Below are 26747 nucleotides of genomic sequence, written 5' to 3' on the forward strand. Positions count from 1 at the left end.
TACTTAGCTTTTCATTTTTAAATAAGTCATTATGCCTTGCTTCTGGTGCCACTGACAATGTCAATGCTTTGCACTCTTTATTCTGATAAATTTAAATTTAAATAAATTACCGCCACCATTCAAGTTCTGACATATTTCAGACTATGCTCTTATTCTGACAACTGGAAATGCATGGCACATTTTGACGAAACAATAAACGGCGTACTTCTCCCGGAAATAGAAAATAGTACCGAAAAAATGGCGACTCTGTCAGTATGCCAGCCCCAGTTCGGAGGTTTCAGTTTCGAAAATTGCAAGAGGTAAGAGATAGATGTGAATTAAAATGGATGTGTCTCCATTCGGTTCAACATGTATTTATAGCGGAACTTAAAGGTTCCACAAAAGTTGTATTAGATTTGCGATGTATTTGATTGTTGTTCATCGTTGGGCCTGCTTGAATGACTCAGGCATTTCCATGGCATGAGTGTGAGTGCAAACTTAAGCCCATTGTTAAATGAATTACAAAATGTATTTTAAATTGAGAAACAGGTAAAGTCAAGGTAACCAACATTTTATATTTGTTATTCTGGAAAGAATATTGCAAAGTAACAGCCAATCTGAGCAATACAACTGTAGCATAGCTGCTTTCTAGAGCTAACGGGTCTAACGCGTTTATAACGTGAGCAGTAACTTGAACTAGTTTTAGTTATAGCTAGAGCTAGTCTAACTGTTTTTCATTTGAGCTTAACTAGTCTCAGTAAGATAGGGACTAGAGCCACAGGTTATTTGAATTAAAGTGAATATAACAAAATAAAAATCATTTCACAATTTGAGGCAGCTCTACAGTTAATTATCAGCGAATAGCCTATCATTAGCTCTACCTCCCTGCGTCTGGACTTGTACTAGTAGCGTTAAGTCATTACCGGCAACCTGTACAGTAGCTAGTTTGACGATAGTGGCAATATTTTGTTTTAAATTATTATTATTCAGATTCATAACCAGCGACACTGGTAACACTGAATACAAATAGATCGTGCGCTGGCTGTGCAACAAATTTTCCCTTTGGCATAATGGGTTAAAGAACCATACCTTAATTGGCTGAACTGGACGTCACTAACATTGCGTTTATTTTGTTAACTATGTCGCTTTGGATAAAAGCATCAACTCAATTAATAAAATGTCAAATATTTTTCAGAAATGCTGTTTTGGAGGCTGAGATGACCAAATTAGGATCTAGCACACCAGCGGCCCGCAAAACAGGAACTACCATCTGTGGTATTGTGTTTAAGGTAAAATACTGTTGAAACACTACATCAAGAATATTATTAATTTTATAGCATGCGGTTCCTTTTATGTATTTGTACAACTTTCTTGACGTATCTTTTCACATGGTTTTGTTCCAATTTTGTGGAATTGATAACCCAAGTGTCTAAACTTATGGACCTATAATTTTTGTCCAAACCATTTCCTTAAACCAGTCACCATTCTGTTCTCTTTTCAGGATGGGGTTGTTCTGGGAGCGGACACCAGAGCCACAGAGGGCATGATTGTGGCAGATAAGAACTGTTCCAAGATCCACTACATTTCCCCCAACATCTAGTACGTTTAAACATAGCTTGAACCTTTCTGTTAAAATGTAACTGTATAGACATAGGTGGGAACATAATTGTGTGTACACGCCCTTTACTCACTGTGTCCAGTTGCTGTGGTGCTGGTACAGCCGCCGACACTGAGATGACCACCCAGATCATCTCCTCCAACCTTGAGCTGCACTCCCTGTCCACGGCCAGGCTGCCTCGTGTGGCCACGGCCAACCGCATGCTCAAGCAAATGCTCTTTAGGTGAGTTTGCCATACTCAGCAATAATTAAATCTAAATATTAGGACACCTAGAATGGCACTCCCTAATTGAGATTGCATCTCATACATGCTCATGTTAACTCATGAAGTTCAACTCCCATATTGTTAAGATGTCTGTTAGTTTTTCTCAAATATACCTAGTTCATCTAGTGTATAGTAGTATACAGTATAATGCAGGGGTCTCCAACCCTGTTACTGGAGAGCTACCATCCAGACTGTTTTCACTTCAACCTCAATTCAGCACACCTGATTCTACTAATTAGCTGGATGATGAGCTGAATGAGGCTACATTATTTGCAGTTGAAGTGAAAACCTACAGGATGGTAGCTCTCCAGGACCGGAGTTGGAGACCCCTGTTAATGCAACGTTGCCCCCACCTCAAGATCAATTAAATTATGGTATGGACTGGTTCTTATGTCCTCATGTAAGAGGCCATAAGATGGGTCAGTAATCATTCTATAAAATGACCAAAAAACTGCCTGACATATGTAAAAGAAAGGTGTCCTACTGGCCTAGCCGGTGTGATGGAACAAGTCAAGATTGAGATTTGAACGCAGTTTGAGTCCTAAATAGAGGAAAATCCAGGCATAGTAGCAACTTCTTTGAACATCATGCAGGTCATCGTGGGTTCATCTAATTCATCCAAGAGGAAGTATGCTCTTTGTTGGAATCAAATAGCAGAGTTAGTTTTGGAAGAGGGAAACTCAGGGACTTCAACGTTGCTAGCTATTTGATAAATGTCCTTCATAATGTAGAGCCTGAATACAACGGGCTTCTAGCACCCGCAATTACTGTATTTCGTTTCTGAAAGTGTTTCATGTAAGCTGTCTAGATGTTTCGCTGGGCAGTATTGGTGTAGTTCCCATTACAAGTTGTGTAATTTGTGTAGGCTATCACTTACAAAACCATAGCATTGTTAAGTTCAGGAAACGTAATTGAATCAATACCCATTATAATTCTCAACAAAGACATCTTCTTGATAAAAATGAATCAAGACTGTCTCACTTAATGCAATTCAACTGCCCTGTGATAACTGTTAGCTTTTCCACAACTTTCCATTCAGATACCAGGGCTACATAGGTGCAGCCCTGGTTCTGGGTGGAGTAGACTGCAATGGCCCTCACCTCTACAGCATATACCCCCACGGCTCCACCGATAAGCTTCCCTACGTCACCATGGGTGAGTTACACAACACGTTTGTCTTGTTTGTATGAAGTCAAATGTTCAGTACTGCTGCCGTCACTAGAGAATAATCTGTGTCACACCAGTTCCTTTTACTACTTATATCACCACAATATGTATTTGAATAAAATAAAAATGAAAAGCTGTCCCAAATTAAATATTTCACGCTTCTGCCAAAATTGCAGTGGGAAAGATAAATGGAAAGATGTTTTAAGAACTGGGCCTAGCACTTCAGACAAGGCAAGGCTGTTTGAGATTCCCAAACACTGCTCCAATCACACCGTGGTTCTGAAATGGCTTGAGAGATCCATAGAGATCCTTCAGGAGCTTGGTCTCTGAGCCTGCTGGTATCTAGGATACCAATACTTCCTGAATTGACTGGATGGAATTACCACTTAATTTCTCCTTCATGCAGCTTTTTAATAATAATAAAATGTTAGTTCATTTGGCAGACCCTTTTCTCTACAACGATTTGCAGGAGTTTGAACCTGCTGTCAAATTCTGTACCACTGAGCTATACCCAGTGTTACACTGTTTTCAGAGATCAGTGTTGGTTGCATGTCGTGTCCCATCCCTTGACCGTTGGACTTTCTCTATCGTCTAGGCTCTGGGTCTCTGGCCGCCATGGCCGTGTTTGAGGACCGCTACAAGCCTGATATGGAGGTGAGTTTGACCTGCTGCACACATCTCAACATTTAGACGGATTAAAGATAATAGAGAAAGTTAGTGTCTTGATGACAGAACTTTTAAAGCCCCTTCTCTAAACAAGACCAGTCTCATACTTAACTCTGTTAACCATAAAGATCTTGAATTAAGAACCTTCTTGAGACTTTTTTGGGGACTACAATACCCTTATGGACCACCATTAAACTGTTCTGTACCAAGCATCTATAAACTGTTTATATTTCTGTATCCCACTCCTCCTCACAAATGTACATGCTAAAACTCTAAATCCCACAAAGACGCTATAAAGCATTATAAAGTGCTATCAAAGCCTTTTCCCGCTCGCTCTTTCTAATACAATATTAGAAATTTGCAGAGGTTGTTTTGTGTTCACTCAGCCATGTACACCTGCAGGTAAGGTGCCCAATTAGTGACAGGCTAGATCACAGAATGATTTAGAGCTCGAAAAAGACGAAAAAAGCAGTTTCTATCGATAGCCAGCAGTTTCTATAGATAGCCAACAGGGGGAGCCCTTGGTGGTCAAATGGTAATGTAGTCTGTCTCTCCAACACTGTTGATCTTGGCACAGGCATGTGTGTGTGTGCGACTGACTGGATAGGGGCCCATTCATGCAGAAACTGCTGCAAGACAGCATTTTGTATTAATCCAGATAAATCTTTTTGTTGAAATGTGGTTGGTGGAGATGATGACCACAAGTGTCTCCTGTCGTCCTTCCCAGGAGGACGATGCCAAGCGGCTGGTCCGGGACGCCATTGCAGCAGGTATCTTCAACGACTTGGGCTCTGGTAGCAACATTGACTTGTGCGTCATCACCAAGGGCAAGGTGGACTACATCAGGCCTCACGACCAGGCCAACCTGAAGGGTGTCAGGTAAGACTCACTGATCGACTGGTCCTCTTTGGATCCATGAGTGCTACTGTAGACACAATTTTTTTTTTGTTCTCGGTAATGTAGCCTCACACAAGTCCCCTCTGACTACAGCACTAATAGTTTCCACTTGTCTTAGTAGGGTTCTTATCAACAGTGCTCAATGCCCTGTACTGTACTTGTACTAAATCAATTTTACGCATGTGAATTGTAAACCCACGCACACTTTTAAGGCAGTAAAGCCACAGGCATGTGCATGATTAGAAGTTGGCCTCAAATCCCAGTGCACTCGAGTTGATAAATAACAGCATTGCGACATCTAATAGCTGTCTACTCATCTTTAAATGCCAGGACAAGTATTCATTAAATTAACACTTATACCTTTGGCCTGTTTTGTTTAGACTAGATGAGCTTGATGCCTTGTTGGAGTAAGTAAACCTGGGTGTGTGTTGAAAGAAGTAGATTACCTATTAGTTTTCCTTACCCCACCTGTACTCAGGTGAACGCTAACCCACTGACCCTGGGAATGCATTGTGGCCCTCTTGCCCAACATTCCCTGTGTTGTATTTCACACATAACAACTAATTTGCATGGTTTGTACTGATTCTCTCAAGGAATTATGTAAAATAAAAAATAAAAATAAAAAAACTCATTTTTACTTCCATCAGAACTGGTAACTACAAGTACAAGAGAGGAACAACTGGAGTTCTGACAAAGTCTGTGATCCCCCTGGACCTGGTGGAAGAGACTGTACAGACTATGGACACTTCTTAAAGCACTAATTCGTTCTCCTGTGGTCTTTGTTGTCTCCCCCCCCCCCTCTCCTTAGCAGAGCTGTTGTGGCATGTTTTTCCATGGTTTACAATAAAATATTCCAGTTTTTCAGTTGTAAAGAATTCAGTTTGGATATGCTTTCATGGCAATAATTGGATCAATAAAATTTGTTAAAGAAACATTTGTCTGAAGTGTACTGCTGGAGAAGAAGCTTACCTCCCCGATTATCATTGTATAATTCCCACTGCATGCACCCTAACCCAGTGAGTTAACAGGGGAGCCCTGCTTTCTTCTGGTTTTCTGACACCCCAACTCTGCAGGTTGTTACAACTAGATAGTTCAATGTCAAATTTAAATGTTGACTGGAGATTGTCATGATCCCTGATAGCTCAGTGGTTAAGGATGTGGGCAACCATTTGAGGGGTCTTGTGTTCAAATCTGTCTGAAGGATTTTCTTACAACTCAATTTTTGCTCTTCGACTTATAAATAAAACAGATAAAAGGTAAGTTTCTTTTTAGACTCTTGGTTGAGCCTTTCCTGGTGGGATAGTTGGGTACCTGGAAAGACAGTTGGGAGAGGGGATCTGGACAGTTGGCGAGTGCGCTGTAGTTACAGGGATCTGGGTGTTGCTGGCACTAGGCTCTGCTGGTTTTGAGTCCAGGTCGTTATGGTGTAAGCCTTTGTTATAATTTAAATTATGCTTACATTAAAATAAAAAATGTAATTGCTAGAAGACTGAAACTGATTTTTTCCCCCACCCCTAGTACTTAGTGCTGAATGAAATTAAATTAGGTTACTAATGTGATTGCTTTATCTGTAAATTAAATGAATGATTTTTCAATGATTTTTAAAAATTTCAATTGACATAAAAAAAAGAAGAATTTCTTTGATTTGATATCTTTTTGGTAATGCGTCATGTATGTCTTAAATTTCCATCTTTATGGTCTTAAAAAGGTCTTAAATTTGACTTACTGAAACCTGCAGGAACCCTGAATAAACATAGTGTATTTAAGTTAGCACTTTAGTACAGAATTATCTAAAACAAAGAAAGCTGGACTCAATTCTTATTGTCTCGATTAAAACATCCAATGATCAAGGAAACTCAATATATAAAATTTGTCTTTTAATGTTTTCATTATTAAGGCACTTTCCACTGTTTCACAATTTCACAGTTCAAACTTGTCTGGTTTGATTTCTATATCTACATTCTCCAAATCAAGCTGTAAATGGACAGTCAACTGCATTGCTATGTAGAGAAAATACTGGTAAAATATAGTTTCAAAAAGCATCAACAAGGCCCCTCTCACCAGTTATTAAAACGGGGATTGAATCCCAAATTTAAGTCAGACTAATATTTGAAAAGCTTTCTACATTGCTTATGTTGATTCAGCATTGGGAAATGACATGGCAGGTTAAACAATCTCCGAGATACTTGAGATGGAAAATACCATCTCAAACCAGTGTCCTCAGTTTATGTCTTTTGTTGTTGCACATAAGTAACTTGTGACCTGGGACACAAAGGTTGCGATACAATATCCTTTGGGTCACAATCAACACTGTACACAAAACATATGCAATATATGTCTGAGGTATTTGACGCATGTAAAAAGGAGCATTATTTCTAAATACAAGACTAGCAAACAAATCTCAAAAAGGAAAAAAGTTCTTTTTTATCCACACCTTCACTACATAGCATACAAAAATGTGAGAAAGCACACAATTAACCTGTGAGACAGGGAATCGATTTGGAATGCAATCCCTGTCAAATCAAAAAGTCCACCGTGATGATGTACCCCCTGTGACGTCATGTTAGTGCTACGATACTCTTTCTCTTGCTAGAAATCACTACCATCACTTCCTCAAATTACTGTGACACTTGGCCTGAAAAAGCTGTTTGCTGTGATCACCATAGCAGTAGAGACTCCACAGGCTTTTGACAACAAATCCCAAGCAGCTCTCTTTATGGTCTCCTTGATGGCCCCGTGTCTCAATCACTGAGAGACATAGGCTGGAAGTACAGGTTCCAGTGAGACCAGCAAAGGCTGGAGTCATAGACCAGTTGACAGAATGGAGACCCAGATGGAGGGATAAACTTATATTCAGGTGCTGGCAGTCCACAGCTGCATCTGTTTGGCAATCTGCAGAACAAAGATGATGTCTGGACGTTCATCTGGCTCAGGGTTGATGCACATGCTGACCAAGTCTCGCAGCTGTTGGCAGAGTTTGAACAGGGTTATTGTTGCTATGGCATCACTTTAGTCGTCACTTTAGTACATGTCAACGAAAACCAGTAAACTTTTACTTTACACTATTTCTTGTCCTCCTTTGATCATTAAAGGATCTCACAGAAAACAAAGTAAAGTGCTTTCCTTTGCACAATTTCACTGTGAATGCTCTGGCTTTGATTCTACATGTCTCTGAATCTTGAATGTCATAAAAAGTTAACCATTGTGTTATTAATATGAATTGAAAACCAAGTACACCGTTTTGGACATGCTGTAGTTTAGATTTATGACCAGCAGACTTCCAATGTGGCTTTAGGTATCGAGCCTCTCGAAATATTTGTACAGATCAAGGTTCCGGCTTGTCGATGCATTCAAAAGTCACAACTGTTGTAGATCACCACTCCTCCTCTGAACCACTCCACACATACATTTACATTTAATCATTTAGCAGCCGCTTTTATCCAGAGTGACTTACAGTAAGTACAGGGACATTCCCCGAGGAAAGTAGGGTGAAGGGCCTTGCCCAAGGACACAACGTAATTTTGGCGGCTGGGAATCGAACCGGCAACCTTCTGATTAATAGCCCGATTCCCAAACCGCTCAGCCATTTGACTCCCTGACATAGGCCCCAGAGTCTTGAAGGCGAAGTGTGCAGCTGAGTCACACACGTAAAGACCAGTATTCAGAAAGCTGTGACTCCATGACCTTTTTATCACATGACATTTTGGCATTTCGGCCCATGGCATAATATTGGGATTACAATGGCTGTCTCTGTCAGCTGTGGAAGTGTCGATTAGCGATGCCTACGAGAAAAGTTTCAGTCAGTGCCATGTTCCATCAGCCGTTCGGAGAAAGAAACTATCTGAAGTCAATCAGAGTTGGTGAAAAACACTTCTGTGTGTCTGCACGTCCCATGCTTGTCATTAAACCTGATTTTCTGGCGTGGCGCACTGAATGGCTACATGAGCCGTTTGAGTCCTGACCTTTACACGCCAAAGCAGCCTGTCACATGGGCCTGTTACTTAAATCGTTGAGGAAAACAAGGGAAGAAGAGATTCAAAACAAGATGAGGGCAAGTGTGCCACTGAAAAGATGAGGGGCCAAGACTTGATCCATATGCTCTTTCAATGACTGAAGTTGGAACAGAGGAACCTTTAAACTAAAATGTAATGAGTCATCTGAATCTACAAGGACAGGAAGAAAACATCTCTAAAAGTTTACAGTGCATTCCATTGGTGCCTTCATAGCTTAAGTTGGTTGCAAGATTTTCACCAGTGATATAATCCTGTCATTATTTGTATTATTTGTGTATTGTAGGACCTTGTTATGCCAGATCATACTGCCAGTAATTAGCAAGCTTCAGCCAGCAGAAGACCACGTTACACAATAGTCTCAATAGAATGAAGCATAAATGACCTTACTGAAAAGGAGCTAGGGGAGGGAGACTGTCGTGGGTAGCTTTTACCTTTGCAGAGTATTGGTCGGGTGGTAGTGGAGGATAGTCACATTGCTCGATCTTCTGGCACAAAGAGAGAAGGTTCATCTTGTCCCCGTAGAATGGACTGTGCAACGCAGCCATCTAAACACACAGAGAGAAAAAAGAATTGTCTAGGTCTGAAATTTAAAGGGCATACACTCTTAAATGTAAGTATAAGAGAAAGAATTTGGCCTCTTGTCAAGTGCCACGACAAGCTACTGTTGCATTAGTATGACGACTTCTAAGAAAAACCTTAAGCAATTCAGAAATATTTACATTCTTACGTTTTCATTCCTTTTCTCCAAGCACAGACAATAATGCAGTCTAAGGTTTACTTGGGAAGATATATGATCTGCATAATCTGCCAACACCAAATAAGCAGAGGGAACAGAGAGAGTGGCTCTGACACACACACTTTGGTGAGTATAGAGAGAAAAGAAGAGTCAGGAAAAACAATTGGAAGCAGAGTTGGTGCTATGGAAATTGCAGTTTTGTACGCTCCAACCGTCGCTATGGAGGTATCTGATCGGTAAACAAGATGTCTGTGTAAATAGTATGATTACATCTAAGTTCCCTATAGATGCAAGACCCTAATGCTAACCATAATAGTCAAAGCTTTGCTGATGCCTTACTCCCGATCAAATGAATCCATTCACAGGATATTATTGTAAATATGAAACCTGATTTATATTCAAGGCAGTAGGGAAGAAGAGAGTGATTCAGGGCTCAGTCTATCAATTGAGTAGATGGCAAGACTCTTACTTACTAACTTAGTGTTGGGAGGGAATGGTTTTAAAGGGAAGAAATATATATACAAAAAGGATGTGTTTTAAAATAGTTCCATAGCAAACCTGAGAGAGAGAGGAGAGAAAACAAGATCAATTGGGCAATTTTCTGTAGAAGCTTTCTGAAAAGATGAGTAGGGAGAGGAAGATACAGTAAAACGAGTGAAGGATGAACAGGACAACATCCTGGATTGTGCGGCATAGGGAGAAAGAGGAAGAAAAAGAAGATATATTGACATTCTATGTTGTGGACTGCTGAGACATCCATGGACGTGAAAGGGGAATAAAGCCAGTCATTCAGACTCCTACCCTAGACGGCACAAAGACTGTAACCCCAGGGCTATAACCAGACTGAATGTCAAGCCCATTACAGACTAAGGGAGTCATTGTGGAAGACAGTTTAGTATCTGTGGCTGATGAATAGACATTCAGAAAATGGAACTGCATGAGTTGTGTTGATAAGATGGTTCTCCAACTCTCTATCTATCTATCTGTCTATCTCTCACACATACACATATGAAAATATGTTTATTTGATATACAAACACACATACAAAGAGTAAACAGAAATCACATAGAACTTCCACGTAGACATCCGCGTATTTTAGAGACAGCATGCTTTAGACCTGAGCTAGGACAGTTTTTCCATGTTCTTACATTAGAAAAAGATTTATCAGGAGTTGAGAGGGGGAACAGAGACATGTCTCACAGTATTAGTGTTTCACAGTAAAACAGTGCTTACATATTCTATTTGGTTTCCTTTATGAAGTCTTGCAGCTCCATAACACTGTACATTACACTGTATAAGCTCATTACATTTGAATATATATAGTATTTGACAGGTTTATGTAGTGATCGTGGAAACCACAGTGGGCCTACCTCATACAACAGACATCCCAGAGACCAGATGTCAGACTTGAAATTGTAGCCATTCTCATGGATCCTCTCTGGTGACATGTAGTACGGCGTACCCACTGTGTCAAAAAAAAAATGTGGATCTGTCTAATACATTCATCAAAATTATTTTGTACTAGACTATAATGGGAGAATAGAGAAAGAAGGCAGGAAGTTATGATTGTATATAAGACAACCAGTAAAGTACATTCTGATAGTGCACAGAATATTTTTTATTATTTTTCATTTGTATGTCCATTGTTGGCTATGGTCATGAAGTGACGTGCATCTGTCTGTCTGACAGCAGACCCACAGAATCATGGGCTTCTTGAAGAAAACAAACCTTACCTAGTGAGTGGGCTGCAGTATGTATTACCTGGTGAGTGGGCTGCAGTGTGTATTACCTAGTGAGTGGGCTGCAGTGTGTATTACCTAGTGAGTGGGCTGCAGTATGTATTACCTGGTGAGTGGGCTGCAGTATGTATTACCTGGTGAGTGGGCTGCAGTATGTATTACCTGGTGAGTGGGCTGCAGTATGTATTACCTGGTGAGTGGGCTGCAGTATGTATTACCTGGTGAGTGGGCTGCAGTATGTATTACCTAGTGAGTGGGCTGCAGTGTGTATTACCTGGTGAGTGGGCTGCAGTATGTATTACCTAGTGAGTGGGCTGCAGTATGTATTACCTGGTGAGTGGGCTGCAGTATGTATTACCTAGTGAGTGGGCTGCAGTATGTATTACCTGGTGAGTGGGCTGCAGTATGTATTACCTGGTGAGTGGGCTGCAGTGTGTATTACCTAGTGAGTGGGCTGCAGTATGTATTACCTGGTGAGTGGGCTGCAGTATGTATTACCTAGTGAGTGGGCTGCAGTATGTATTACCTAGTGAGTGGGCTGCAGTATGTATTACCTGGTGAGTGGGCTGCAGTATGTATTACCTGGTGAGTGGGCTGCAGTATGTATTACCTAGTGAGTGGGCTGCAGTATGTATTACCTAGTGAGTGGGCTGCAGTATGTATTACCTAGTGAGTGGGCTGCAGTATGTATTACCTAGTGAGTGGGCTGCAGTATGTATTACCTAGTGAGTGGGCTGCAGTATGTATTACCTAGTGAGTGGGCTGCAGTATGTATTACCTAGTGAGTGGGCTGCAGTATGTATTACCTAGTGAGTGGGCTGCAGTATGTATTACCTGGTGAGTGGGCTGCAGTATGTATTACCTAGTGAGTGGGCTGCAGTGTGTATTACCTAGTGAGTGGGCTGCAGTGTGTATTACCTGGTGAGTGGGCTGCAGTGTGTATTACCTAGTGAGTGGGCTGCAGTGTGTATTACCTAGTGAGTGGGCTGCAGTGTGTATTACCTAGTGAGTGGGCTGCAGTGTGTATTACCTAGTGAGTGGGCTGCAGTATGTATTACCTAGTGAGTGGGCTGCAGTATGTATTACCTGGTGAGTGGGCTGCAGTGTGTATTACCTAGTGAGTGGGCTGCAGTGTGTATTACCTAGTGAGTGGGCTGCAGTGTGTATTACCTAGTGAGTGGGCTGCAGTGTGTATTACCTGGTGAGTGGGCTGCAGTATGTATTACCTAGTGAGTGGGCTGCAGTATGTATTACCTGGTGAGTGGGCTGCAGTATGTATTACCTGGTGAGTGGGCTGCAGTATATATTACCTAGTGAGTGGGCTGCAGTATGTATTACCTAGTGAGTGGGCTGCAGTATGTATTACCTAGTGAGTGGGCTGCAGTATGTATTACCTAGTGAGTGGGCTGCAGTATGTATTACCTAGTGAGTGGGCTGCAGTATGTATTACCTAGTGAGTGGGCTGCAGTATGTATTACCTAGTGAGTGGGCTGCAGTATGTATTACCTAGTGAGTGGGCTGCAGTATGTATTACCTAGTGAGTGGGCTGCAGTATGTATTACCTAGTGAGTGGGCTGCAGTATGTATTACCTAGTGAGTGGGCTGCAGTATGTATTACCTAGTGAGTGGGCTGCAGTATGTATTACCTAGTGAGTGGGCTGCAGTGGTCTTGGAGCTGAAGAAGCGTCCCAGTCCCAGGTCTCCCAGCTTCACCTCTCCAGTGGCTGTGATGAACACATTGGCTGGTTTGATGTCTGGAGCGGAGAGAGGACAAACAAATCACACACACACACTAACAGTCAGAGCGTTCAGGCTACTTTCACCTTGTCCATTGGACAAAGGCTAAAGCAACTTGTCTCCCACTCCCATACAAGGTAACCTTGTATTCATGTCATTCAGAGTTCAGAGTCTTGGCAATCAAGATTCTTTGTGTACGTGTGTTTGTTTGTTTGCTTGTTTCAAGTGTGGTGTGAGTGTGTGTGTGTGTGTGTGTGTGTCTGTGTGTTGGGGGGGGGGGGGGGGGGTTGTGAACGTATGTATGTGACTCCTTCAGTTGTGAGATCTGTGTGTGTCACTTCTGGCCGGTGCTAATGTTTGCCCTGCCAATGACCCGGTCTCTTTCCTGTGAGAGCCTGAGACTAAGCAGCGTGGCAGACCACTGTCATGACAGCTCCACTCACAGACACACGTTGTGGAACCATAAGAGGGCATTGGATGACTGACCAGGGCATGGGGTAGAGAGGACATTAAAAGAGGAAAGGAAGGGAGTGAGGGGGGATTAAGTAAGCAGGCAGTAGGGAGTGAGCGGAAAGGAGGTAGGAATCAAAGAAAAAGAACGATGTGAAGGAGAGTGAGGGTGAAAGGGGACAGGGGAATGTGAGCGAATGTGGACATGAATGAAATTGTGGACAAAGGTACTGAATGAAAATACGTGAGACACACAATAGGTTGTAAGACATATACTGAGTTGTGGAAAAAGGAGAAACATTAGGTGAGTGTGAACAGGAGGAGCAGCAGTGGAAGAAAGGTTGTTTACCACGGTGCATTACTCTGCGGGAATGCATGTGCTCCAGGGCACTGCACAGCTGGACAAAATATTTCCATATTGTCCTCTCTGGAATCAGCCGTCGCTTTTTCTTGAAGTACTGTAAGGAGAAAGAGTAAAAAAGAATGGTAAAAAAATCTACAGTTTACTGAGGTGGCTGTCTTACATCAACACGCTAACTGAATTATTACTCTTGGAGTTACCATTTCACCCTTTTGTTGCCTCTGTTTCAGTCGTTAATTACAATCCACTTCAGGGGGCTGCTGCCTAACTACTGTAGGTATGAATTACCCATGAACAGAGCCAAGCAGCTAATTAAGACTAATATTGCTTATAAACTGCAGAAAGTTGTGACCAAAACACTGCTTGTATTTTCGCATGTTTTTTCTCTACATTTCTTCATGTTTTTGAGGGGAAATATGTTTTAATGATAACTCTGCCACCAGCAGGATATTAGTGGACAGAGACAGACATTATGGTTTAGGTAGGGATCAGAGGGATTGGACAGAGGAAACACAGGAAAAAACAGGTGACAAGAAAGAACATGGGAACGAACACAAAGGAATGTGTGGAAAGTAAGTGATTTGGTAAGCTGCTCAAAAAACTGAAAAGAAAGACATGGAGAGAAGTAGGGAGGAGACAGAAAGAAACCAGAGAGGAAACAGAAAGAGAGAATCCATAGAAGAACAACTGTATACATACAGATCTTATATATACTTATAAATATATATTTTAGTTCCAACTGATAGATACACACTCCTGGTCCTGTCCTTCACTGTCGCATGGTGGGAATGTGGGGCATGACCTCTGACCTTTATCATCTGAGAGAGGTCACCAGCATCGGCCAGCTCCAAAACAATGTTAAGTTCGTTGTCTTCGATGAAGGAGTCCAGGTACTTTATCACGTTAGGGTGGTTCAACTGCTGCAAGTGACCACAGAGAGAGAGAGACAGAAAGAGAGACAGAAAGAGAGACAGAAGGAGAGAGAGGGGAGAATATACATGGATTCAGCTCTGAACTTTAATTCTCTGTTTAGTTTACTCATATAAATATATTACTTGCAGTATCCAGTCAATGAAATTACACTGTCTGTGAAATGGATTCAAAGAAGTATTAAGTAATAAAACATTTATCAAACACAGTGGGACAGACAGGGATCTCTGAATCTCTGAGGAGATTCTACTGGCATCTGCTTGTTCTACTTGCAGAACAGAAAACCATTATGGTTCAGGAGCATGTTAGGTCTCCTTCTACTTTGGTTTTAGAAGCACTGTGTTTGCACTGTATGTTGAAAAAGTACTTGTATTGTACATTGTAACGTGGCATGGTGAGAAAATACAAGCAAAGGCACGTCTGATTGTGAAATTCTGATGACTATATTAACCAGGATCATCACACATTCTTGCGAAGCTCTTACTGTAAATCCCCTGCAGCACACACTGCAGGCAGGACAGAGACACACAGTCCCAGGCTGTGTATGCTTGCATGTTTTAACTTGTATGGGCAAATAAGTGCAGACAAGGTAGAATAAATTACATTGTCTAAACGTTTTTGAGTAACATTTAGTATACATGTTTCTATGTCTATTTTGTGCAAGCAATAATTACGTTTAGGTATGAGTTTCTGCATGTTTCCAAATATGCGTTGGTGCACAAAGCTACTGCATGTGGTGAATATTATTGTTGAGAAAGAGGGGGACTGAGTGAATAACAGTGTAGAAGTTCCTACCTGTCTACTGTGACAAACCTATATGTTTGTCACAGTAAAATGAACAGTATGTTTGTCTGCGGCCACAGAAACGATCTATGGTGTTAAAAACAATGAACGTGTGGATGGTAAATGGTTTTGTGTGAGCACATGCCCTACTTTTCCATCAGGACACCTGGTCTAGGGCTGTGAGGTACTCGTTAGGTAACAGGACTGCCTCCATCTTGACAGGGGTCCTCGACCACCAGATGCACCTTTCAAGTCCTGTCATAAACTCCTCTTTACCGCCTCGCTGACTCGCTGACACAAAAAACAAATGTCTCCGGAGTCTCTACCACTGATAATGACAATGAACGTGTCCCCTTATCAAAAAGTGACCTGTGAACTAATGTCACTTGTAAAAGAAAGAAGAAAAAGACAACTGCCAGCCGAGCTGCCAGTCAGTGGAAGGGTGGAACTTGCGGCAGATGGGGCGAGCCTGATTTAATTTGCTCGTTAACACGAAGCGACCCTGACAGGTGGGCGGGATTGAGAAACTGACAGGGAGGGTGAGGTGGAGGTCACTACCCCTTCTCTATAACTCCGCCTTCCTCTCACAATTGTTCGGGCATTCTACCTTTCCAAGCACTTTATAAAGGCAAACACGCATGAGTGTGTGTGCTAATTTACAAATAACTATACATTATTATATATACCGAACTCACACACACCACAACCTTCCGCACACACAAGACACCATCATACAGCACACATGTTTAACCATTTTTGACAAACACCCTCTTTTAAGCTCCTTCCTAATCAACACTGAGTATGTGAACGTGTGACTGCTGGTTGATCTGGGTTTATGAGGAAGCAGGGAAGATTCTGGGCTGGTGGCCGTAATGACATACTTTCAGCAGATCAATCTCCTTGATGCAGTCCTGACGCGCCTTAGCATCCATCATCTCAAAGATCTACAGAAAACAAAGACAATGACGTTGTCTCAAGTGTACAGTTGAGTTGGGTGCCATGCGTTAGAAACACTAGAAATTGCAATGCATCCATATCCATCTACTCATTCATTGGTTAACACAATATTGTACAAAGGTGACTTTTTTATTATTATTTTTTATCTCTGATCGTTGTGACAAGAACCCCCTTACCGCTCAGATAATTGACCAATTACAGCAGAGAGACACACCCATTAGATAGATGCCCAATGACACGTTCACTATCTAGTACCTGGACTTTCTTCAGTGCTACCTGGTGTCCCTCCAGCAGGTAGGTGGCCTTGTACACTTCACTGAACTGGCCCCTACCGATCTTCTTTTCGATACGGAAGTTGGCCAGTGTGCAGCAGTACTGGTAGCTTGGCATGTTTCTCTGAGTGGAGAGGACATACAGAAAACCATGTTAAAATCAAAATAGTGACATGCTATAATGTGTCTGTGTACTTTTACTCGGCCTGCCCTAACTTTGTGCGTGTGTAGTCCTGTAAGTGTTGGTATGTCTTTTGCAGATTGGCTCCAAATATTGCTCTCCTTCTCAAGATTACCAAAGTAGTTGTGAAATATGTACATCAGTTGCTGGTGTTCAGATTCAAAAAGGTTCAAAGGTTTGAGCCTAAGGCACATCTAGTGGTAGAGCACAAGGCAACACGCTCAACTTTCAAATTGTCTTGTGATTAGCTATATCCCTGCTCTTGGACCTCATCATGAGGGCTATAAAAGCAGTCCTAGTTTCTGAGGGAGATGTGTAGGTCATGGACGGGCAGTGGGAGAAGTGTCGAACAGTGCTGGTAACTGGTGCCAATCGTGGTATTGGTCTGCAGTTGGTCAAGGCTTTGGTAAATGGCAAGTTTACACCAGAGGTCATTATTGCCACAGTGAGGGATCCCGGACGGGCTGGGGTAATGAAGATGGGACAGTTTAACTGAGATATACTGCAATATCTCTCATGGATACAAGATGTTGTATGTCATCTTAAATATGTTATTTTAATTATTTTTTTTAGGAATTGCAGGAGTTGGCGAGTAAAAATTGCAGTATCCACATTGTGAAACTAGGTAAAATATAGTTTTAATCTTTAATGAGTAGCTTTGTGGACATTCTAATCAAAACTAACCTAAACAAATGATCATATTTTCTTGCAGATGTCATTGATCAGCAGGCAATATTTCAAGCAGTTCAGTGCACATCATCTCTTGTTGGGGAGAAAGGACTTAACTGTCTGATTAACAATGCTGGAATCAACCTGAGAGATTCCCTAGAGGAGGTCACTGCAGACACCATGATGTTAAACTACCAGATCAACACTGTGGCACCGCTGATGATAATACAGGTAAGATCTGGCACAAAAAGAATCTCCTACTGAAAGACATTTTGTACATTTAAAGGGGGAGTTATTGGGTAACAAAGCTAGTTGGGCCCTCAAACTACCAGAAAAACTCAGATGTGACGCTAAATGTATGCAATTCTATAAACGTAAATGTTACATATCTGTCAAGGCTTTTCTGCCCCTGCTGAGGAAAGCAGCAAAGCAGACAACTGGCTTTGGGATTGGAAGGGCGGCTGTGGTCAACATTTCCTCTTGCCTGGGCTCCATTCAACACACTTGGGAAGACGGGGCTGAATACAGATGCTACCCTTATCGTGCATCCAAGGTGTGGTGCCTACTCACTTCATTATGTGATCCTAATGTTCCTTTTTTAGGATTGACACCTAATCAACATATTGATCCATTTGTAAATTTCCCCAGAAAAACCTGCAAATATTAATAAAGTAATTTGTCTTCAGTGAAATTGGTAATCAACCATTTACTTCATTGCATTAGCCTGCAACCTTGATTGTCCAATATATACTATGCCATAATTGTTTTTGTATTGACCACCTGCACATTGATGCATCTGTCTTGCTGACCATAAAAGGCTGCCCTGAACATGGTGAGCAGATGTGTAGCCTATGACCTGGAGCCAGAGGGAATTCTGTGCTGCTCTCTGCACCCCGGCTGGGTCCGCACTGACATGGGTGGCCAGGAGGTAGGGGACGTTCTCCACAAACTGCCCTATGAGCGCCTTCACTTTAGTTTTTTGCATGAAGCTGTCATGACCCGTCAATTAACAGTGATTAAAAGACTGTCTGCCTTCTCCTCCCTCTTCCTTCTTCCCACCCTTAAAAAGCTCTTATGAACCAATATTACAGACTGAGATTAAATGAGATTTTTCGTGAGTCTAGTCTTTGTGCCATGCCCACAGACTGTGCTGGCTGCAGTGTGACGTAATTCTTGTTTCCTGTGCTGTTTCCAAGGCCCCTCTAGGAACAACAGAGAGTGTGGAGGGGATTCTATCAGTTCTTGGTGGTGTTGACAGAAACAGCAACAGTCTGCTTTTGGACTGGACAGGCCAGAAGTTACCCTGGTGATGCAGATGTCATACTGAAACCTCAGCTGCTCCCAATGTTTTGGTATTTGGAATGTGATGGGTGGCAAATGCATGTCAGAATGCTAAATAAACAAGGGGTTTATGTAATGACAAGCCGTGACCATGTGTTCTTGGCAATACTGCCAAGATTTTCCCCAAACCTTCTACTGAATGCTAAACGGCGTCACTGTGTGCTCTGGCCTCTAAGGAATCTCTTGTCTCCCGTCAGATCTTCTTAGAAATGAAAAATGTGTCTTGTGTCCAAGGCAATTTTATTGTTAATTATTACAGCAGCATTTTAATTAATTGTCTAAATATCAAAGCAAACAGTACACACACACACACTTAAGGCCTTGTCCTCACCTGATCTTCTTGTCCAGGTATCTTGTATAGTTTGTTGTAGTTGTCTAAGTTGTGCTGGTGTGGGCTATTCTGTGCCTCCATGGTGGCATACCAAGCAGGCCACCTCACCACTGCAGGAGAGACACAGTGTTTTAGTCAAGTGCAACTCTTCATTTGTGTATGAAGTATAGTATGTGTATGAGGGCATGCTTCTTTTTGTTTGTGTGCGGGCTGTGTGTAACTTCAATCAGACATTATACCATGGGGTATAACAGGGCTATAATGTCAGATAACTAAACCATGAGGTTCCACAATATCCAAGTTCCATGTGAAAGGTTTTTAGAGGTAATATATTGAACTCATTTGCAGGTGCAGTTTTCAGTGGTTCATAAATGTTACTAAAAATATCTTGCTAACAGCACCTGGTAGTACCAGAACCTTCAAGCTGGGACTTCTTGCTAGTTCAATGATGACTTCTATTCATTCCAAGCCTTCCATTCCAGTCATTCCAATCCTTACTCTGTCAAGTTGAGAGATAGAATTAAGTTTTGTAATATGACATCTTTGTTTACTACATTTACATTTACATTTAGTCATTTAGCAGACGCTCTTATCCAGAGCGACTTACAGTAAGTACAGGGACATTCCCCCGAGGCAAGTAGGGTGAAGTGCCTTGCCCAAGGACACAACGTCAGTTGGCAAGACCGGGAATCGAACTGGCAACCTTCGGATTACTAGCCCGACTCCCTCACCGCTCAGCCAACTGACTCCCTTACTAAAGTTTCTTGCTCTGCTGCAAACCAACAAAACTAATTGTGATAGCCATCACTTCCCTTTCCTGTTTCCCCTCTAGCCACCATGAGGTTAGTGCACCCTCACATCCTTTCCAGCAGGCAGCTTAACATACACGCATGCACATCCACAAACTTCTTAGGAAATAAAACTGCTACGATAAAAAAGTAACTACGTTTTTTGTTCCACACACACACACAAACATACACACGCACGCACACGTTTCTTGGCAACTAGATCTGCAAGGACACTAGATTCTACAGTGCACACACATTTATCTATTCTGGAACCCTGCCTTCTGGTATGCCAGCTATTGTATTCCTCTGTTGACATTCATAGGGCAGAAATGCACTGATCTATTCTCCGACTACAGTGGGCTGACTTGAAGGAAGCAAAATAAAGTCCTAAAGATTTTATTATGTAAAAAGTGATTAAATAGGAGGAAGCAATTACAGTATTTTGTCAATTGTTATGCAGTGTAAATATGTTCAGAATTCTGCTGTTTGTTCTGAGATACATTGCATGCAGTGGTTTGGCTTGAGGTTGGTGGATGACGACAATTGAGAGGTGGATGGTTCAAGACTGAAACCATTCACAGAATGGCACACGCATTCCAGTTTTGTGTGGGGTTTTACCTCAGGCCTGAAGTTACACTGCCTTTGACAGAAACATCATCTCCTAACCACATTACCATAGTGATTTTAAGCACACACATTATAACATGACATAACAGCATAATTAGCAGTCAAAATGAAAGAGAGGGAGATTTCTTTGATAAGCAACTTCATCATTTGATTCAGTATGTCCACCCAGACGGTTGCTACTTCTAGGAGACATACTGGGAAACCATAAAGTCAAGTAGTATAATACAGTACCACTAACTACTATACTACCTTCAAAAGAAGCTATATAACGTCTCTTGAAATTTGTTGTTACTGTTCTTGACAGTGTCATGAAGTCATGTAACTTATGAAATGTAGAAGCGATTTGAACTTTGAACTTGAGTTTTTTCGCCAAGTGGTGCACGCTTGATCCTTCATGCATCAAAACTGTTAACGTGCCTATGCGCAAGAACACACAGACACACACATTCCCTCGTATCGCCATACACAATGTCAACAGTCACGACTGCACAGCTACTCTCCAAAAACTGACACACACATCTGCCCTCTATGGGCTCACACAGCCACCATTGAGCAGGAAACAGTTCCACATGGATCTTGTTAAAGTCTGCCTAAGTCAGATGATTGCCAGACATCCCTCTCGTAGAGTTAGGCATATCAGAGACAGATGGGGAGGAAAGTCTATCTTTTTTCTCTGCGTATTCATCTTGTTTTATTCGTAAACGATGACTAGAGAGACGAGGGAGGGTAGGAGTGTCTCTCGTATCTTTCAGTGTTTCCAATTACATTTGAGCACAAATGACAGCGCCAAGCACAGAGCTTCAGAGTGGTCTTAGAAACCGCACAACTGCAAAGGATCTCTCGTAGTTTGAGACCGAGTAGTAAGCAAGCCCGTGCTGCGGTGGCTCAGAGATTAGGTTGTTCATTGGCTGGCTGTTTCATCAGTGGGGAGCCTATAACTAAATTGGAGAAAGGTGCTTTAAAATGCTCCAGATTATTAGTTGTATAATAGCCGTTATGTGAAGATGTGAGAAAGTAGACTAAACCCTTGAAGGAGGTGCAGCAGAGAGGGGGTGCTGCAGCAGTGTGGGGTGTAAATGGGTCCCCCCCCCACACCCTCTCATGTTTCCATTATTTTCTCGATATTATTCTTTGTAAAGGCAGTTTCGACCGCTCTCGAGACATGATTGTTTCCTAGAGATGATTCACTACGAATCAGCGTTTCCAGATACTAATCTAGATCCACCACACACACGTACCACAGAACATATGCTACAGTATGTACTCATATTACTTTGCTTACTCCTGTGGACACACATACATGCCTGTGACTTTTTGGACATATCCCAACAAATGGGATAAACAGAACGATCGACTCAGTGCCATGCAGGAGGCGCAGCAGTGCAATGGGCATTCTGGGAGCTCTCCTACCTTCCACTAAAAGAAGATCCAGCCTGTTTTCACTACCTTGTAACAGAAGCACCCACCACAGGCAGACTCTCACAGCGAGGCACACCCAGCCACATGGCCATAGAAAAGGCAAACTGTAAATGCGTTTGAGGAACAGACACATGAGCGGGCATACACTGTTGCTAGAAGAATGGTTGCTACAGTCAATGTGACCTTTGATAAACAGACAGATATACAGAATGACTCACACAAAGACCAGTGGCTGTGCGAGGCATAGTGACACATGCTTCTAACAACTGGCTTAATTACACATAGCACTCCTAATCTGACACACACATAAGCTTAGCCCTTCCCATCCCCATGTATAACATAACAGGCCTTATGGGGGAAATGGTTGGGGGGGTGGGGGTGATTGACAGCTCCCACATCAAATAGATGGGGTAGGGTAGATGGGCAGATTTTAAGAAGGGTTTAGCCTTAATGGGGGCCACTCCTTGTTGACCATGTACAGCAAACCACCATTCTCACTGATTAAACCAGTTAAAGGCACTGGCCTGATATTTGCTGCCAATAGGCTGGTACTGACCTAAATCTCAATTACCGATAGGGCAGCGCAGGGCCACACACAGAGCTGATAGAAAAAGGGACACTAGTCATGACCCTCTCACAGATCTGTCAGTGTTTAACTTCTTTAACTGATGCTTTTCTTGTTCTTTGCCCTCATACATTCACTGATAGCTGTGAGTGTTTGTCAAGCACAGAATGGAACAACATCTATTCTTGCAGAGACTGATAGTGGATCCTAAACTGGTGAATAACTACCACTCTGTCTTTCCGAAAATGAAAAAGCATTATTTTACATTCAACTAGTCTTCCCCTCCTTCTTCCTTTCCTCTTGTCCCTTCCCTCCATCTTTGATGAGTCAGCCCTATGTGGTTATACTGGAGCTTTGCCAACACACAGAGAACTTAACTACATTCTAACCCTCCAACTGAACCAATAGCCGTTAACAAGTTCTAAATGGCTACCAGAGCATGTTGAAGGAGATGTATGTGTAGCAGGGCACAGTGTTTTTATATGGATATCACAACCCCTTAACTGAGTTGATGACTTAATGGGAATAAACACATGATTGGTAAACTTTCTTCAGATGCAGTTTTGTATTTTCAATCAAAGATATTTAGCTGTTCTCTTCCTAGCATCTCTCAGAAGTCTGACAGAACAACATGACTGGAGTCATTTGGAGTGGTTTCTATCCTGGGTAGGCTGAGGGCCAAGTCGTTGAGGGGGAGCAATACAAAATAGAATCGCCTTCAAGGAGGTGCCATCTGTAGTCTCCCATTCTTTCCTTAACTAATCAAATATAAATAATACATCGACAAACAATCATGTCATCAGGGTGCTTTTCCATTTCCTCCTTTCATCCCCACTGAAAACTGACTATTGTGTTTGAAAGGAGAACAGCTTTAAGCTACAGAATAAGCTTGCACTAGTGACACTAATATGTGACATTGTGTCAGCTTCAGCCCATGCAGCTGTTTCCCCTTCTCCCTTCAGCAATGGAAAACCGCTCTTGGTGCACACCAAGTCTCAAAAGTATGCTTGGGAAAGTTTTAAGGGGGAGAAAAGGGGAGGGGAAGGGAGTGTAAATTCTAGGAATTACAATGATTTTGCCAGTTTCTCTAACTGCCACCCTGAATTGTCTTGTATTTTGATTTAAGTGAAGTAGAACATGTGATCGCGCATTCAAAATGGTCTTACTTGATGAGCAAAACACACTTTTACTCTGAAGAAATAACCATGGAGGTTCTGGGCCTCTTTGTATTCTGCTTTACCAGTAAGCCGTTGGAGTAACAACCAATGATTTCACATTTTGAACCATTACATTCTTTAATTATTCTTGATGCCAACTGTTATCTATAGAGTAGGTGTTAGCACAGGATTGGTTCAAGCTACCAAACATAGGCCTACATAGTCTGTGTCTGTGACCAGAGATTACATAGATTTATCTCCTTCAACAATGATCAGTCGAATCAATATAATTAACACTTTTGACATCTTGAGTGATAAAGAACACTTTTCATTTACATTTAGTCATTTAGCAGACGCTCTTATCCAGAGCGACTTACAGTAAGTACAGGGATATTCCCCCTGAGGCAAGTAGGGTGAAGTGCCTTGCCCAAGGACACAACGTCATTTGGCACGGCCGGAAATCGAACTGGCAACCTTCAGATTAATAGCCTGATTCCGCTCAGCCACCTGACTACCCATTCTTCATTGAGAATGGAACAGGTAAAGCAAGCGCTTATGATTGTGACTTGACCACATGAAATTATGGAGTTTTGGGCAGTCGTCTATCACAGGAGGATTTACAAGATGGGTATTTTTCATGTGAGACCATTCACCAAGAGCAGAGACATAATTTTGACTGCCACCACACAACACAATATGTTTTGAGTGTTTCGGGCCATTTTGTCAATAAACCACAGACTGGAGGATTGTAAGGGGAGAGATATCAGATTACCAAAGAGGTCCAAGATAGCCATGAGTTAAGTATGGGCGAAATGGACTAAAAATACAAGCCGATGGCTGTGTCTAAATTGGGTCTTCGAATGGTTCACTTTGCATGTATATAGTATTATGGGTGACAGCTGCGTTGCGTCTGGTAATGTGGATGCCTTTCGTCCAGAGCCTGGTTTCTATGAATGACCCAGGAGGATGGGTCTGTTCTGCTTTAGGCACAAGGGAGATTTTGGTTAGTTGATCCAAAAAAAATATTTTTGATTTGCACCCTTGGTCTATCTACATGAGTAGATAGACATGCTTGTTGTGAGTAAACTTTTCCTCCCCCTTGCCAACACTGGGGATCAAACTGGGCTACTCCAGACTCACACACGCAACAACCACCTCTCATAAACAACACTTCAGCCAGCTACGATGAAGAGTAAACTTAACCAATTCAACTTGGTTACACCTAAACATTCCACTCAGAACTACAATTTAATTTCTCCGGATGATCTTGACAAGTGCAGAGTGAGGAGACGTTGACTACTTGCCTACACTGGGCCTATTGTTGTTGTAAGTTGTCATTAGAAAGAATCTGTACACTTGTGGCTTGGCTTGTCGAGCACATACTAGCTCATTTCACTAATAGCCAAACTGTCACCAAAGAGACAAAAATCCTAGCTCCATTCAGACAGAGAGAGGGACTACTCTAGATGGCTACATGATGGTGGTTGTAGATATTTACAATGTGCAAGGAACTAGCTCACCAGTGCAGATTACCTATGACAATTATTTGCATGGCATTTGGTCTGGTATGCCATGCTATGGCATCCTAAAAATCTCTAGGCATCACCCCTCCAACCACCCAATCCTCATTGGTATTCAGCCTCTGTTCTAGTTTCACCTCAGCAAGTGTGTCAAGTTCATTTATATCACCATATCATTGATCATTGCGTCACAGAGATGTCTACAAAACATCTCTGTGACGCAATTCAACCTCAATGTTCACTACACGCTGACCACGTTTTCAGCCTCTTATACATCAACACCTAAGATCACACATGTATTTGATCATAGTGACTAGAGAAGGTGATATGCCATGTTATTATGCATTCCCATGAGAAACAACCTTAGGTGTTCTGGGATCTGGAGCCTCCTTGTATTCTGTTTTACCTGTGAGCTACTGGAGAAACCGATTGAGTCGGAACCCCATAGGCGGCACCAAACCCAGTTCTTGTATGATGGCATTGAACCAATCTGTTGAATCTGAATGGTATACCATCACCAGACATACTTTGATACATATGAGTCAGTCACTCATGATTTCCTGTTTTGATCCATGATATTCTTTGAGCATTTGTGATGGTAACAATACCCAGTGACATTGCAATGCAGTTGTATGTTGCACAAACATTTGATAAAAACACAATCACAATGACAACTAGCACCAATTATAAACATGCATGGAAATATAGGATGTACATGTGATAATACATTATATGATAGGGAATTTCACTTTACAGCTCCATGTAGTTTGTTTGAACTTTTGATGTTTGATAAGCTGCTGCGTTTTGTTTAAATTAGTATGAACAAATTCATAGAATTGTTTCAATTATTTGCTACCATACAAGGTTGTCCAATGGCTTGTAACTGTGCATGTAAAACGTTTCCATTCTGCTGTACTTGTTGCTTTTGTAAGAACGTAAACATTCGTTTCCCAATTCTTACGACCTCAAAATGCAACCAAACTGTACCAACCTTGTTTTTGTCTGAGGTTTGACGATTTCTCAAGTTGTTCGGATCCGCGTCGCTGTTTCTATTCTTATCTAGATTTAAATTATTCTTAACAAAACCTTCCTAACTTTACAGTGGAGACGGTATCGTTGGCAACTCCGTACGACCAAAATGAGACGTGCACTTCGTAACTGTGTCCAACTAGCCTGTGTTTATAAAATAAATAATTGAAGCAGGCAATTGAACATGTTTGTGTACGTTACCTGAATTCGAATAATATCCTTTTCACGGGGAAGTTTTCAATATGGAATATGTAAACAAGAGTTTCATTAGTCCGTGTTGTAGCCTATTACCCCCCCACCCGGCCCTTCAACAGATCCAAAGTTCATATATCTCTCTTAAACTTGTTTTACTGTTGCATGCCACGCAGGCCACTCATGCGAACTGAATTTACTACAGACAATTCCTTCAGTGGGAGGAGAAACTGTAAAAGTTAAACTCAAGGAGAAACGCTCGTGGCTTTCAGCAGGCAATCAACTGCATGTGTACGACATTGTATTTTTGTAGGCCTAAAGAAAATAGTAAACCTCAATGCACTATTTATTGCCATGG

General features: G+C 41.9%; 3 protein-coding genes across 4 annotated transcripts; 2 read left to right on the top strand and 1 right to left on the bottom strand.

The window, feature by feature from the left end:
• The first annotated feature begins 202 nt into the window (after positions 1 to 202).
• psmb7 (proteasome 20S subunit beta 7) lies at positions 203 to 5524 on the top strand. The gene is made up of 8 exons (XM_067250643.1): positions 203 to 299; positions 1175 to 1268; positions 1481 to 1578; positions 1680 to 1820; positions 2902 to 3017; positions 3625 to 3683; positions 4423 to 4574; positions 5240 to 5524. Exons 1-8 carry the CDS (start codon positions 238 to 240, stop codon positions 5343 to 5345), a joined length of 828 nt encoding a protein of 275 aa, XP_067106744.1. The 5' UTR covers positions 203 to 237; the 3' UTR covers positions 5346 to 5524.
• Positions 5525 to 6447: 923 nt separating this feature from the next.
• LOC136956543 (serine/threonine-protein kinase Nek6-like) lies at positions 6448 to 26465 on the bottom strand. 2 transcript variants are annotated; one of them, XM_067250455.1, is made up of 11 exons: positions 26399 to 26418; positions 19494 to 19591; positions 19093 to 19202; positions 16554 to 16694; positions 16223 to 16285; positions 14438 to 14548; positions 13617 to 13725; positions 12727 to 12834; positions 10712 to 10806; positions 9037 to 9150; positions 6448 to 7556 (listed from the first exon to the last, which is right to left on the bottom strand). In XM_067250455.1, exons 3-11 carry the CDS (start codon positions 19171 to 19173, stop codon positions 7446 to 7448), a joined length of 933 nt encoding a protein of 310 aa, XP_067106556.1. In that variant the 5' UTR covers positions 19174 to 19202; positions 19494 to 19591; positions 26399 to 26418; the 3' UTR covers positions 6448 to 7445. The 2 variants fall into 2 exon arrangements, with proteins under 2 accessions (XP_067106556.1, XP_067106557.1); XM_067250456.1 differs by lacking the exon at positions 19494 to 19591 and having other exon boundaries at positions 26399 to 26465.
• LOC136956279 (C-signal-like) lies at positions 17074 to 18730 on the top strand. The gene is made up of 6 exons (XM_067250171.1): positions 17074 to 17220; positions 17325 to 17376; positions 17464 to 17651; positions 17818 to 17973; positions 18238 to 18348; positions 18617 to 18730. Exons 1-6 carry the CDS (start codon positions 17074 to 17076, stop codon positions 18728 to 18730), a joined length of 768 nt encoding a protein of 255 aa, XP_067106272.1.
• Positions 26466 to 26747: the final 282 nt, after the last annotated feature.

This window comes from Osmerus mordax, chromosome 14 (assembly GCF_038355195.1).
Source record: "Osmerus mordax isolate fOsmMor3 chromosome 14, fOsmMor3.pri, whole genome shotgun sequence".
Lineage (NCBI taxonomy): Eukaryota > Metazoa > Chordata > Actinopteri > Osmeriformes > Osmeridae > Osmerus > Osmerus mordax.